The sequence below is a fragment of the Cherax quadricarinatus genome, chromosome 8, assembly GCF_038502225.1.
Source record: "Cherax quadricarinatus isolate ZL_2023a chromosome 8, ASM3850222v1, whole genome shotgun sequence".
In the NCBI taxonomy this organism is placed as follows: Eukaryota; Metazoa; Arthropoda; class Malacostraca; order Decapoda; family Parastacidae; genus Cherax; species Cherax quadricarinatus.
In genome coordinates, this window is record NC_091299.1 from 10133284 (window position 1) to 10148381 (window position 15098).

Sequence of the window (15098 nt, forward strand, 5' to 3'; positions counted from 1 at the left end):
GAGTCTAAAAAGCAGTTTTGCACTTCAAGTACATGAACTTTACTGATCAATATTTTCCCCTAGAATAATTTTTGTGACTGTTGTGTTAGTTAAATTTAACAGATTTTACATATAAAAGTCTGCTGATCAGAAACTAAACTATTTAAGTTACTGTAGCATGCTTCTGCTCTCCATGTGCATTATTCACTCTTTTCAAGTATTTTTTCTGTACCTGTCAGTGATACAGACTTCTCCTGACAAGACCCACATGGTGTTTGGGAAAGAAGCTAAAAAAAATATGCAATTTAACATAAAAGTAAATAATACACACATTGAATGACAAGATAAGAGAAAATTCTTAGGTTTACACCTTGACCAATTTAAAATTCAACACATCCATCCAGCACATAACTAAGATCTCCAATTACATGAGTATCCTTTCTAAAATATGCCATGTACGTATCCCAAACATCATTACACTCTCTTTGTTGCTCTCTAAACTCTCCCTACCTCACTTATGTTATCTGCACATGGGGATCTACTCTAGCAAATCATTTAAACCCAATAGTAATACAACAAAAAACTGGAATTAAAATGATCCTTCAATTAGGTTCCAGGCAACACACACACACACCTCCAATTTTTAAAAATATATATTTCCTTATCTCCATGGGGAAGTGGAACAGAATTCTTCCTCCGTAAGCCATGCGTGTCGTAAGAGGCGACTAAAATGCTGGGAGCAAGGGATTAGTAACCCCTTATCCTGTATACATTACTAAAGTTAAAAAGAGAAATTTTTGTTTTTCTTTTTGGACCACCCTGCTTCGGTGGGATACGGCCAGTTTGTTGAGAGAAGAAGATATTTCCTCAACATACACTCATTACTGTGCATACTACTGTATAAATGTAAGACAATCAATACAAATATAAACTCAGACCTGAAGCTCTTCTTAGAGTTGCAACAGAACTTATAGGCATAACACATGCCTATAAGTCGAACACATGTGTTCGACTTAACTCAAGTAGAAGCTCAATGAGCATAAAAGGCCCCAAAATTTGGAACTCTCCACCAGAAGATTTTAAGTTTCCTGTTTGGCAATGACTTAAAAAATATTGCTAAAAACCAACTCCTGAACTAATGTTATGTATGTAACCTACCTATCAAGTTTCCATTCAGCATTCATACTCATACACTCTCATCTCTATTTTTTTAATATGCCCATTTTATTTCTATTTTATATTGTCTCTTCATTTTGACATTACTGATGAAATAGTCAGTTCTGTTAATTAGTGTAATCACTGAATTTAATTATCTCATCTTCATGTAAATTAATTGTGTTACAATGTGCATTGATGTACACTCTAATATTGCTTTTGTTATTTAAACAATCTCTGTAGTTAATTTTCATATCCTTGTATACCGTACTGTAATTATTTTACACTATGCACATATATATAATCTAGCCTTAACTATTCTATCAATAATTTTTATGGGTGCTTAATCTCAAGTCTACCTAAAATACTACATTTAACCATGGGCATTACCATTTATGAAAATTTGTATCGTTCAATCTTTTTTTTTTTTTTTTTTACAAAGTATCATTTCAAGACAGTGATGGAGTGAAACATGTTGAAAGTTTTTCTTTTTCGAGCCACCCTGTTTTGGTGGGAAACAGCCAATGTGTTAATAAAAAAATAAAATCATTTTGGTTAATAATTTTTTTATTATTTACACTTTTTTATATCAGCACAATGTGTGCTATTTTCTGTTTTTTCCACCAGTTTACTTTCTTGTAATTAGATTCTACATATTTCCTAGAGTGGATAGCTTAGTTCTTATGTAAAACGTTTTAAAACCCTAAAGCTTTTTATTACAACATTCAGTACAGGTCGGCCATCACTAATCCGGTATCATTGGGACCTGTAGTGTGCCGGATTAGTGAGTTTGCCAGATTACAGAGTGGTTAGGTTAGAATACACTTAATTAACCTATCAACAGAGACCCTTTCTGCTACATCTTCCTCATTTTCATCACTGTTTTCTCCTCCACTGGCTTGCTGCTGTGGATTTACATCTTTCTGCACAATTTCTGAGTCAGTTAACCCTTTCAGGGTCCAAGGCCCAAATCTGGAGTCACACACCAGTGTCCAAGAATTTAAAAAAAAAAAAAAAAAATTTATTTTTTCTTATGAAATCGTAGAGAATCTTTTTGTGAAGGTAATAAAACAAAAAGTACGAAATTTGGTGGAAAATTGACGGAATTATGCTCTCGCGAATTTTGATGTGTCAGCGACATTTACGAATCGGCGATTTTGCCGACTTTGACTCCCATTTTAGGCCAATTACATTATTCCAATCAACCAAATTCTTAGCTATTTCACTAGTATTACTTCTATTCTATCGATTGAGCACAAGAAATCGCCAAGTCAACTGTTTCAACTACAAAATAAAGTGATCGGAAATTGTTAATTTGGCCAATTTAACACAAAGTTCAAAATATTCCAATTTCAAAATAGGGTCCAGAATAAACAATGTAGGTATTCCTGGCACTAAACTAACGTTTCATCTGTTCATTAGTTGTTTTGAGGCTTTACAAATAAATTCCATTTTTATTTTTTATTCACATAATGAATTTTTATTCACACCAAAAAATAGAAGATTTACTGTTATGCAATACTGTAATAATTGTATAAATATCATCGCCATATTTGTGAATGTATATTAGACCCACCAGCTGACGTGTATTAGACGTGTGAGGTCGTTTGTTTACTCTTGAATATCGGCAAAAAATTAACATTTCCGCTACTTTGAGCTCAGTTTCAAGCCATTTCCAGTGCTAAAACCAATCAAAATCATCTCTATTTCTGTAATATGTCTTCCATTCTATCAAATGAGACCAAGAAATCGCAAATACAACTATAAAAAACATACGAAAAAACACTGCAAAGTTGCTGTTTTAATCGAAAAATCATGATTTAAGTTTTTTTCTCTCATTATACACAGTGTGCTGCAGGATCTGTTTTATGTGGTGCACACATACCACATAGATGTATTCTCTCATATCTAGGCCCAAATGTACCACTCACAGTTTATCAGAGTGAGCTGAGCTCATGGCGTAGATCTACGGTTTGGACCCTGAACGTAAAGCTGTAGATCTACAGGACGGACCCTGAAAGGGTTAAATGATAAAATTTGAAATTATGCTAGCCAAAATTAGTGCCGGATTACTGATGGAACCGGATAACTGATTGCCGGATTAGTGATGGCCGACCTCTAGTAGCTTTTGTAATTCTTCTTTGAATATTAAAGTGGGCCCCATTTCAATTGGAGACCGTGATTTAAAGTCATCTTCATTTTCATCACTTGGTGATATCTGAGCAGAGCACATGTAGACTAAGATTTAAATAAAAATGCATAAAACTGCTAAGAACTGTTATGAAACTTCAAAATAAACTAGACAGGAAAAAGCAAGTTTTTCAATAAAATAAAATTAACAAAGTTAAAATGTTTCGCCAAATAATATCATAATAATGAAATGGAAATTCCTGGAGTGAGGCTTTTTCCACCTTCCCCTCATCTCTCATTTATCACCACCACTGCTGATGGAAAAAAAAAAACTACCAGTCTAAATGTTATGTGAAACTTAAAGAACTCTGATGTTGTGTTACAGCAAGTGCATACAACAATAAATCCCCAGGTCACCCCTAGTTACCACCTCTGCTGATCACTTGCACCACACCTGCAATTTTTTTTTAATCATAACTGTATAAAAAGTAAGAGAACCTGTAACTGGCAGTTGCTAGTTATTGGAACTATATAATATACCTCAAATACTGGTTTCTTAATGCATGTATGCACAGTTATCTCACCCCCTCTCCCCTTCCCCTCCAATTCAGTGTCATGATACTATCTTCATCAATCCTGGGTTTCCTCTGTGTGAAAGGCTATCCTGAGAAATAGCAATTCCAAAGTAACTGTAATCTCACCATTGTTGAAACATAACGTAAAACTGCCACAGCAGTTTTAAAGGTATTCCCATTGCCCTGCTTAAATCTTCCAGCTCAGACTAACAGATTTCATTCCCTCAAGTAGGAACCCTACCCAGGAAGCATAGCTAGTTTTTGCTCCCATAAATGAACTTTTATATATACTGTAATAAGGGAACTGTTTACTACAGATGTATTTACGTTTCTTATAAAATCATCCCTATATTTTTTTCTATAATAAGGGCAAAAAACAGAGCTGTTAAATTTTCACTCAGTCATTTACTCATATTTATTCCCTCATCAATCTCTATCTCTCTCCTATCATTCTATATTTATCACTCATTCTTTATTAATAACCTCTCTACCCCTCTACCTCTCTCTCTCTACCTCTCTCTCTCTCTACCTCTCTCTCTCTCTACCTCTCTCTCTCTACCTCTCTCTCTCTACCTCTCTCTCTCTCTACCTCTCTCTCTCTACCTCTCTCTCTCTACCTCTCTCTCTCTACCTCTCTCTCTCTATCTCTCTCTCTACCTCTCTCTCTCTCTCTCTCTACCTCTCTCTCTCTCTCTCTACCTCTCTCTCTCTCTCTCTCTACCTCTCTCTCTCTCTCTCTCTCTCTACCTCTCTCTCTCTCTCTCTACCTCTCTCTACCTCTCTCTACCTCTCTCTCTCTCTACCTCTCTCTCTCTCTCTACCTCTCTCTCTCTCTCTCTACCTCTCTCTCTCTCTCTCTACCTCTCTCTCTACCTCTCTCTCTACCTCTCTCTCTACCTCTCTCTCTACCTCTCTCTCTACCTCTCTCTCTACCTCTCTCTCTACCTCTCTCTCTCTCTCTCTCTCTCTCTCTCTCTCTCTCTCTCTCTCTCTCTCTCTCTCTCTCTCTCTCTTACAGTTGCTTTATTCCACATAGTTTCAGTTTCATTCATTGCACAATGCGTGAATTTTACAACGTTAACGGAAATCTATACGAGGTTATCCTGCCTCGGTGGGATACGGCCAGTTCGTCGAAAAAAAAAATGTAGATACATGCATTACATATACAGAAAATATTAAGTGAACTACGGTAGAGTGTACATGATAGGGTGATTAGGATTAAAAGTAAGAGTTAATTCTAAACAGATAAGGTAAAGTTTCATAAAAAATAATCAAATTAAACTAACTAAACATAGGAAAAAGATCTATGCTTGTGGAGTCAAAATACATAAAAATATGTAACTCAAATAAAAATGAAAACAAATAAAAAAATTGTGTGGCATTAGATAGAGGCAATTAAAAACCTTTTGATATCAGATATATGCAGATAATACAGTACTTTCACCTACCAAAGAGTCATGAGGTAAGTTATCTATTTAAAAGTTCATTTAGAAATTATTATTGTAGACATGAATGTGGCATCATCCTTCATATTCTGTATACTTTCCAGAGAATAATCTATGTATATTGTAAAAGTTGTACAGAATGAGTAGTGTTAAAATAATACTGTAGAGGAACAATGCCTTCAATACATTCTGATAAAAAATCATGTATTCTATAGACAAAATTCAAGTAAAAAAATATTATAAGTTAATTTTCTACATTCAAGCAAGTCACCTGATAGTCACAGATTTACCATGTGATATTCAAGGTGTTAATAGTCAAGTCACTGACAGTGAGGTGCAAATCTCTATGCTTGGTAAAAACAAGCCATGATCAGATTCTGCATGAAGTGACTCCAATATTTTAATTCACAAAGGTACACTATCTACCTGAACTAACTCTGAGCCTCTGTTATAAACCCCTACAAAAATTCATTATCATACATATTAGCTTCTTAACTTCAAGGTAAATTAAAGATGCGTGTGTGGTGTAACCTGATAGGCCAGAGATCCCATAGGGTCCCATGCAGGTAGTACCACTGGCTCCTGGGTGAACACTGCCAAAACTTCTTCCGGGACATGTTTCCTGTCCACTACAATTTCAAATACAAACTCACGGAACCACTCGGAAGTCATGATAAGATACCCCTTCTCTCCTCTGTCTTCTCCCCAGCTATTTTCTACACGCCATTTTTCAGGAGTCCCAGATTCCTATGAAAAATAAGGAAGGAGATGACTGAGTAAATGAAAATATGTAAATTGATATCCTGAAGCTGATTTAGATTGCATCCCGAACTTAACCCCTACAATTGAAATTTTGTTATTCTTTTAGCTCACTTTGAGCCTACAGTAACTCTGCAACCCATTGTTAAAAGCTAATCTACCACTCCACTAGTAGGAATATCTTCATCTCCTTATTATTTAATATGTTATCCTGTCCTCTTCCCAAACCAAATCCTTCCTCTCTAAGCTATTGGTACAATTTTTAATGATAACACTATCTGTACAAGAAAATTCTAGCAATACAAAAAGAAAATATAATTTGCAAAGTTTAACAGAGTCCATTTCTTAGTGCTTTATCAAATATTGCTTACAGTTATTCACTGCTTAGTCTTCTATACAATTGTAAAGGTTATTTTGACATGATAAATTGTGAACAAGATGATATATATGAAGTCACAGTAACTGAGATGCTGGAATGTAGTAAAGGTATTTAAACAGCAATTTGATTGTGTAAGTCATTCAGTGCTCATAGCAATAAAAATATTTAAAATATACAATAAAAATACAGATAAAATTATGAATAAAATGCACAACACAAACACATGCTACCATGGTAAGCTAAAACAGACAGCATTAATTTAAAACTCATTCATTTTTAATCGAAAGACTCTCACAAAAGTTCCCCGAGATCACTATAGGCACCCAGATAATTACAAAAATGTGTTCCACAGCCAGCTGCATGCCACAAGCGATGTTAGAAAGTGTGGGCAACATAATATCTACAAATATATCTGGGATATTGGAGTATGACTGAGATAATATAGTATTTATGAAGGTACAAAGGATGTTGAAGTATAAGCCAAGATAATATCTATGAAGGAACTCTTGAGAAACTGGCTAGACAGACTCTAGGTTTAGAGGCTAGGAAGTATAGTGTCTAAACTGGGGGTGGGAATAAAGCAGGTCAATGGTTCAATAATGGACAATTTTATAGAAACAAGAAAAATAGAATAAACCTAAATGCAAATGAAAACATTTCAAGAGAATAAGGCTTACCGTAAGGGTAACTGCAGTGAAGACCATAGCATGAGTCATTAGGGATTCACCATAAATAAGACGGTCTGCTTTGCTGAGTCCAACATTTACATCCACTCCAAATGCTGCTTTAAAGTTGTGGCTGTGGGACACACATTCAAGTTTGCACTTCATAAATACTTTACTGAATGTCTAAATATGTACTATATTATTAAGTAAGATAATAAAGCAGTATTTAAATATATTTCAAATTCATATACATATACAGTGATTCTTCTTTAATCGCTGATTTGTGACTGGTGCAGTTGAAGGGTTAACCAGCCTTCTCTCTCCCCTCCTCCATTTCTTTCTCTCTCTCTTTTCCTCCTTCCTCCTCTCTTGTGAGTACAGGCAAGGGAACAAAGGAGGTAGTCATCTCTTACAGTGCTGGCTGTCACACTACAGCAATTCAAACTTACATTTATTTCTTTTTGGGCCAGTTTGCCTCAGTGGGAAACGGACGACGTTAAAAAAAAAAATTATATTCTATGTAGTAGGTTGGCAGACAGCAACCACCCAGGGAGGTACTACCATCCTACCAAGCGAGTGTGAAAGGGAAACCTGTAATTGTTTTACATGATGGTAGGAGTGCTGGTGTCTCTTTTTCTGTCTCATAAACATGCAGGATACCAGGTATATATTGCTACTTCTGCTTACACTTAGGTCACACTACACATGCATGTATACACATTTATATATACATATCCATCTGAGTTTTCTTTTATTTTTCTTAATAGTTCTTGTTCTTGTTTATTTCCTCTTATCTTCATGAGGAAATGGAACAGAATTCTTCCTTTGTAAGCCTTGTGTGTCGTAAGAGGCGATTAAAATGCCAGGAGCGAGGGGCTAGGAACCCCTTCTCCTGTATACTAAATTAACAATACAATTTTTATTTCCCTGTAAGTTTACATTGAAATTCTGTAATTACAATAATGAGTTGCAGTGCAAAGAGAGCCACTATCATGCCATGGCATTATGAGCAGACTAAATTAATGGCTTACAGACTACTGTACTTAATACTAGAGAAATTGATCATAGTTTGTTTAAGTTGTACATCTGTTTTTATTTAAAGCAGACAGTAAGTTTACTCATGTTACAATCTCGGGATATTACAATGGGATAATTTGAAAGTATTTTGTAGGTTGTGTATTTCAATAGTAAATATTTAAGTTATATTACTGGAATATAATACTGAGCATTGGTGAAAGTAGTTTACAGTAAGAGAATGCTACAATATGGTGTAAGGCAGTATAGTTTTGTACAGGTATTTATACTACAATGTAGTAGTATTAAGTTATGTATGAACTTTTGGTATCTAAATTTTGAGGTGTTAAGATTTAGGTAATTGGGAGATCTTTTGGCAAATTTAAGTACTGAGTACTGAATATTTAGTTTAGGGTGAGTAGATGATTTTTGAGAAAAGTCTTAAATTGATGTTCAGACTGGGTTACTTTAGTATTTACTGGTAATGAATTCCAAATTTTGGGGACCTTTATGTGCATAGAGTTCTTACACAGTGTGATGTGGACACAGGGCACATCAAAAAGTGATTTGTGTCTTGTGTTATGGTCGTGCATCCTGTTAAGGTTGGTGAGAAGTTTGAGTGAAGGGTTTATGTTAGAGTGTAGTGTTCTATGGATGTAGTAGGCACAAGAATAAGTATGGATGTTCTTTACGGCGAGCAGTTTTAGACTTTTGAATATTGGTGGAGTATGCTGTCTGGAGTGGGAATTTGTTATCATTCTGACTGCAGCCTTTTGCTGGGTTATTAGTGGTCTTAGGTGATTTAATGTTGTTGATCCCCATTGCTCTCCAAGAAGATAAAACTGAGCAAGATAAACTATCGGACGCAGTAATAGTTAACAGTCCACTTTTTCCCAGTGATATGAACCAAACAAACAGTAAAGAAATTACTCTGCAGATCATAAAGGACCAAACAAGTGTTACTGTACCAGAGTCAGAAATAAAAGAAGCCAGATTACTAGGATCCCATGGTGGAAAAAGTGTTATGCTTATATTCCACTCACATGACAGGAAAAAAGACTTAATTATTGCATCTATTAAAGTAAAGAAAGAGGTATACATAAACGAGTGTCTTACCAAAAAACGTCAGAACCTCCTGTATAGAGTCAGAAAACTTAAGCGGGAGAATAATGACACAATACACCAATGCTTCACACGGGATGGGAAAATTCTAGTTAGGAAAACAAATGTAGGTCAACTGTACACAATCACGAACGAGAATGATCTATCACGATTTCTCAGGGATACTGATCTTACAGAGAATAACTAAATGTCCAACCTAAAAGCCTATGAATGTAGTGTATGTTTTGCTCCATTATTGTTCAAATCTCGTAGTACAATCTCTTAGTAATTAAATAATCAACTACCTCATTTTGTGATTTTACTAGTAAGCATAAGTCACCTTATCTAATTTTCTTATTTACTATTGTTTGCTTAAATATTAGCTGAATCGATACTTTCTCTGTCCATATTACTACCTATTTTTTTAAATACTATCAATTGATATTACTTACTAAAATTAATAATTACCATTTTTACTATCAATACAATTTACTCTCTAACATTTTTGACATCATTTAATAACCATTACTTGTCTAATTACCTTAACCAGTTTTAATACCACATTGACTATCTTAGAGTACTCTTAATTACCTTGTACTGCCAAATAACCTCAAGTATAACTACCAGTGCAATTTTGAAAGAAATAAACATTACTTTTTCACTTATTTTGTAATCATTATTACTTACTAAAATTTTATTAAATGCCATATTTACTACCAGTCAATTTTACTTTTGTACATTAATCATTATTTTATACTTCCCATAACATTTTGTTGCCAAATTTCCAAGTTTGTATATTCAACTCCAACCTTTATATTATCCTTTGTACCTGTGTACCTGTGCACTTGTGTGCCTCTGTACCTGTGTACCTGTGTACCTGTCTACCATCTTACTATCATATTATAACCAAGACATTGCCATTGTTATTTTTTACTTATTATTCTTTTGGTACTTTAATTTGTGAATTTTATTTTGTCAATTTAAATCTAGTTATACTCTTGATCTTGTCAACAACCTATACCAGACCCTAGTGCAATTGCAAGTACCATTTCAATTTGTATTTTTATATTATAAGTTCATATTATAAGTCCTATTCTAAGATTGTTTTCATATCTTAGTGACTATATTGTGTGTGCAATTAGTGTATATTTCAATTATATTATTGTTCAAGGCCCTTAACTATCTTTTGCTAACTAGTACCAACTACCTCATATATTTTTTTTCTACTTTTTTTTATTATTTTGCTACCTTAACTTGCATATTTTATCTTGTCAACTTAAATCTAGTTATACTCTAATTCTTGTAAACAACTTATATAAGACCTTAGTCCAACTACAATTGAGAGTCTTGTGCCTTTTTTATATCATTAGATTAAACTCAGTTGTACTATAGCTCATTCTAGCTCAATACATAGTCAATACCAAATTCATTATATTAGACCATAGTGTAATTACTAGTGAGAGTCTGGTGCTATTTTTAATTTGTATTTTTATATTATTAGATTAAACCTAGTTGTACTATAGCTCATTCTAGCTCAATACATAGACTATACCAAAGTCATTACATTAGACCTTAGTGCAATTACAAGTGAGAGTCTTGTGCTATTTTTAAATTGTATTTTTATATTATTAGTTTATACCTAGTTGTACTTTAGCTCATTCCAGCACAACACATAGACAACACCAACTCCATTATGTGTATTAGTGACTATACTCTACATGACCAAAATGTTATAGCTATACACTTGTCCAAACTTCCCACCACTACAGATATCAGTACTAAAACTCAACCCACAACTCAGAATATAAATAACCATAATTTAAACCTAGAAGATGATTGATCACGTTGACCCTGATATAAACCTCCATAATCTGACACACAATCAAAACCTATTGGAAAGTAACTGCCTTTACTACACAGCATCACAAGCCAGCACTATCCTAAACAATGCTAAAAGTCTATCAGTACTTAACTACAACATGATGACAACTATGATGACCTCCTGGCACTCCTTGAATCACTAAAGACACCCTTCTCCTGCATTATTCTTACTGAGACCTGGCTTAAGCAGGACACAATAGATATCTACCCTCTACCAGGATACACAGCAATCCACAACTGCAGACCATACCAAGTTGGGGGTGGTATTACAATCTATTACTCTAACCAATTATCTTGTATTAGCACCACTTGCTTTAGTGATGAATATGGAGAATACATTTTTGCTAATTTTACTGTAAAAAACCTTAAGACGCCTATTACAATCGGTGCCATTTACCGGATACCTCACACAAACATCCCAAATTTCAGTGAGAAACTAAAGGCACTAATAACAAACAGACAAATGAATAAGCACCACCTTCTCTTAGCTGGAGACTTCAACATCAACCTTGGCCTACTAGATGATCAGCCTGTAACTGATTTCATCAACAATATGAACAACACACTTCTCATACCAACAATAACTAAACCAACCAGGCTCACTGAAACAAGTGCAACCATAATAGACCACATATGGACCAATATACTAGCCCCCCTTAAATCAGGGATAATCAAAGATAGCACTACAGACCACTACCTTACCTTCCTCTTGACAAACATTAGTAAACCACCACTTGAATACAACAAAGTTTCATTTAGACTCCATGATGAGGCCTCAATAAGGAAGTTCACAGCTGACCTAGAGACTGTTGACTGGCCTACAGAATTCTCCAAGACCAATGGTATTGATGACTGGACAGACATTTTTCTTAACAAATTACTTAGACTATACAACAAACATTGTCCTATAAAAACGAAACAGATCACAAACAAACGGCTTGGTTGCCCATGGCTAACCAGCACCATTCTGAAATCCATTGATAAGAAACACGAATATGAAAAGCAATATAGCCAGGGCTTAATACACAAAGATATTCTTAAACACTATTCATCAGTCCTCACCAAAGTAATAAAGAAAGCCAAACAACTATACTACTCCAGTAGATTCACTGACACAAGAGGAGATATAAAAAAGACCTGGAAAACACTCTCAGATTCTAGGGACCCACAAACTGAAAAAAAACAAGAATATTGCCCTAACTAAACCTAATGAAACACCACTGCATCCCACTGACACAGCTAACAAGATAAAAGACTTCTTCTCAACCATAGGTTCTAATCTCGCCAATAAAATCCCACGCACCAATGCCCATGCTGGGGACTACCTAGATGGGAATTTCCCAAATTCCTTCTATCTTGCTCCAACTGAGCCCATGGAAGTCACCGAGATTATAAAGTCACTTAAAAATAACTCAGGGAATCTGTCTCATGTCCCACCATTATTGTACAAGAGAGCGGCCCATGTCCTCTCGCATGCTATCTTATTACTTTTTAACAAGTCACTAGAAACTAGCACCTTCCCGAAACTACTCAAGACGGCAATGGTTGCACCAATACATAAAGGTGGTGACCCTACAGATTTAAACAACTATAGGCCAATATCAAACTTACCATTGCTATCCAAAATCTTTGAGAAACTCGTGCACAGGAGACTATATTCATTTACTACGGCACAAAACATATTCAACCCCTGCCAATTTGGATTCAGGAAAAATAAAAGCACTAACGATGCAATCATAAAAATGCTAGATCTGCATTGGAAAATAAGGAATATCCTACTCCACAAACTTGACCATTATGGTATAAGAGGCCATGCGCTTGCATATTTCAAATCTTACCTTACTAATAGGTAACAGTATGTCACCATTAAAGACACAGCATCAACAACACAGCCACTTGATACTGGAGTTCCGCAGAGAAGTGTCCTTGGTCCCCTGCTCTTCCTCATATACATCAATGATCTTCCAAACGTATCTTAACACCTGAACCCCATTCTCTTTGCTGACGACACGACTTATGTCATCTCTCACCCTAATCTTGCCACCCTCAACACCATTGTTAATGAGGAGCTGATCAAAATATCGACTTGGATGACAGCCAATAAACTTACGCTTAACACTGACAAAACCTACTACATTATGTTTGGTAACAGAGCAGGAGATGCGCAAATTAACATTAAGATCGACAACACTCTAATTGCCAGGCATAATGAGGGCAAATTCCTAGGCCTATACCTCGACAACAACCTGAACTTCAGCACCCATATCCAACACATAACCAAAAAAGTATCCGAAACGGTTGGGATCCTCTCCAAGATACGATACTACGTGCCGCAAACTGCCCTTCTCACACTATACCATTCACTTGTATATCCATACCTCACCTATGCTATCTGTGCTTGGGGTTCAACTGCAGCAACACACCTAAAGCCAATAATAACCCAACAAAAAGCCGCAGTAAGAATAATCCCTAAATCCCATCCCTGGCAACACACCCCCCCCACTCTTCATAGATCTAAACTTACTCCCTGTTCAGTACATCCACACTTACTACTGTACAATCTACATCTACAGGACCTTAAATTCCAATATTAACCTTGACCTAAAACGCTTTCTTGATAGTTGCGACAGAACCCACAGGCACAACACCAGACACAAACATCTCTATGACATTCCCCGTGTCCAACTAAACCTTTACAAAAATTCAATGTATGTCAAAGGCCCTAAAATCTGGAACACCCTACCTGAAAATTCTAAAACTGCAGACACATTCATCACCTTCAAAACTACCATCAGAAAACATCTTATCTCCCTGATACACCCTGTCAACTAATTACACGAATACCACCTGGTGGTTAACACTTACACTCACTCACCCATTTGACCATAAACAGAAATATCAATCTCAATCTCAAAATAATGAATCTTAACTAGTCATAAGTTGGCCTGTGATACTCCAATACTGAAACTATGTATAGTGCCAAAACAAAAGCATTCACATTGCTAAACTCACAAACTAGTATTTAGTCACTTAGCCATAATACCAACTAACCTCATAATTTTGTAATATTTTAAACTTAAGATTTAATTTAAGTCTGCCCGAAATGCCTAGCCATGCTAGGTGTTCTAGTGGTACACTCTGTAATTATTATTTTACTACATGTAAACCACACAATAACCAAATTCTGTAAACTCGGCATTGTAATCCTTAAAGAGAATAAATTTTGAATTTGAATTTGAATTTGAATGCACAAATTCCTTAGGTGAGATAAAGGTAGATGAGTGAGTGTTATAGTGCAAGGAGAGCTGATTGTGGAACATAGTACCATATCTTTGATAGTATGCCTACTGTCCTAGAGATTTTCTTGGAAATTTGTTGTATATGGGTCTGGAATTTAAGGCTACTGTCAAGGTGGATTCCTAGGAATTTTCCCTCTGCGTGTCATGTGATGGGTTATCCGTTTAGCGTTATGATAAGTGGAATATTTGTGGCTTTGTTTCCAAACTGAATGAAATAGGTTTTGTCAGTATTGAGTGTAAGCTTGTTAGTCATCATCCAGGTAGATATTTTCTGCAATTCAACATTAACAGTGTTGGCCAGTATATATGTGCGGGTTATTTGTGTATTGGCCAGTATGACTGGGTTTGGGTGAGAGAAGACATATGTTGTGTCATCTGCAAATAATACGAGTTTGAGTAGTTGTGATGCATTCAGTAGGTCACTGATGTATATGAGAAAGAGGAGGGGGTCAAGGACACTTCCTTATGGGACCCCAACTGTAATTGGTTGTGTGGAAGAGTTAGCTCCATTTGTATACACATATTGGCTTCTGTTACTAAGGTATGACTTTAGGTAGTTGAGGGAGTGCCCTCTTATATCATATTGTGTTAATTTAATGTGCAGCAAATCATGGTCAACTGTATCAAAAGCTTTACGTAAATCAATGAAGATTCCCAGTGGGACTTTTTTCTTCTCGAAAGTGGTGTATATTAGTTCTAGCATGTGTATAATAGCA

At 35.5% G+C, this 15098-nt stretch overlaps 1 protein-coding gene and 1 long non-coding RNA gene across 3 annotated transcripts in view; both read right to left on the reverse strand.

Moving 5' to 3' along the window:
- Positions 1–1520: 1520 nt before the first annotated feature.
- Positions 1521–15098, reverse strand: part of LOC128685347 (bleomycin hydrolase) — an 88975-nt gene continuing 75397 nt past the window's right edge. The window contains exons 9-10 of the mRNA XM_070082853.1: positions 7100–7220; positions 1521–6031 (exon numbers count right to left, since the gene is read on the reverse strand). Coding sequence (XP_069938954.1) covers positions 5792–6031; positions 7100–7220 — 361 coding nt within the window. The 3' untranslated portion in view covers positions 1521–5791. The remainder of the gene's footprint in view (positions 6032–7099; positions 7221–15098) is intronic.
- On the reverse strand, positions 9061–14750 carry LOC138852398 (uncharacterized). 2 transcript variants are annotated; one of them, XR_011391723.1, is made up of 2 exons: positions 10072–14750; positions 9061–10031 (listed from the first exon to the last, which is right to left on the reverse strand). It is a non-coding gene; the product is annotated as an uncharacterized lncRNA (long non-coding RNA). The 2 variants fall into 2 exon arrangements; XR_011391724.1 differs by having other exon boundaries at positions 10064–14750.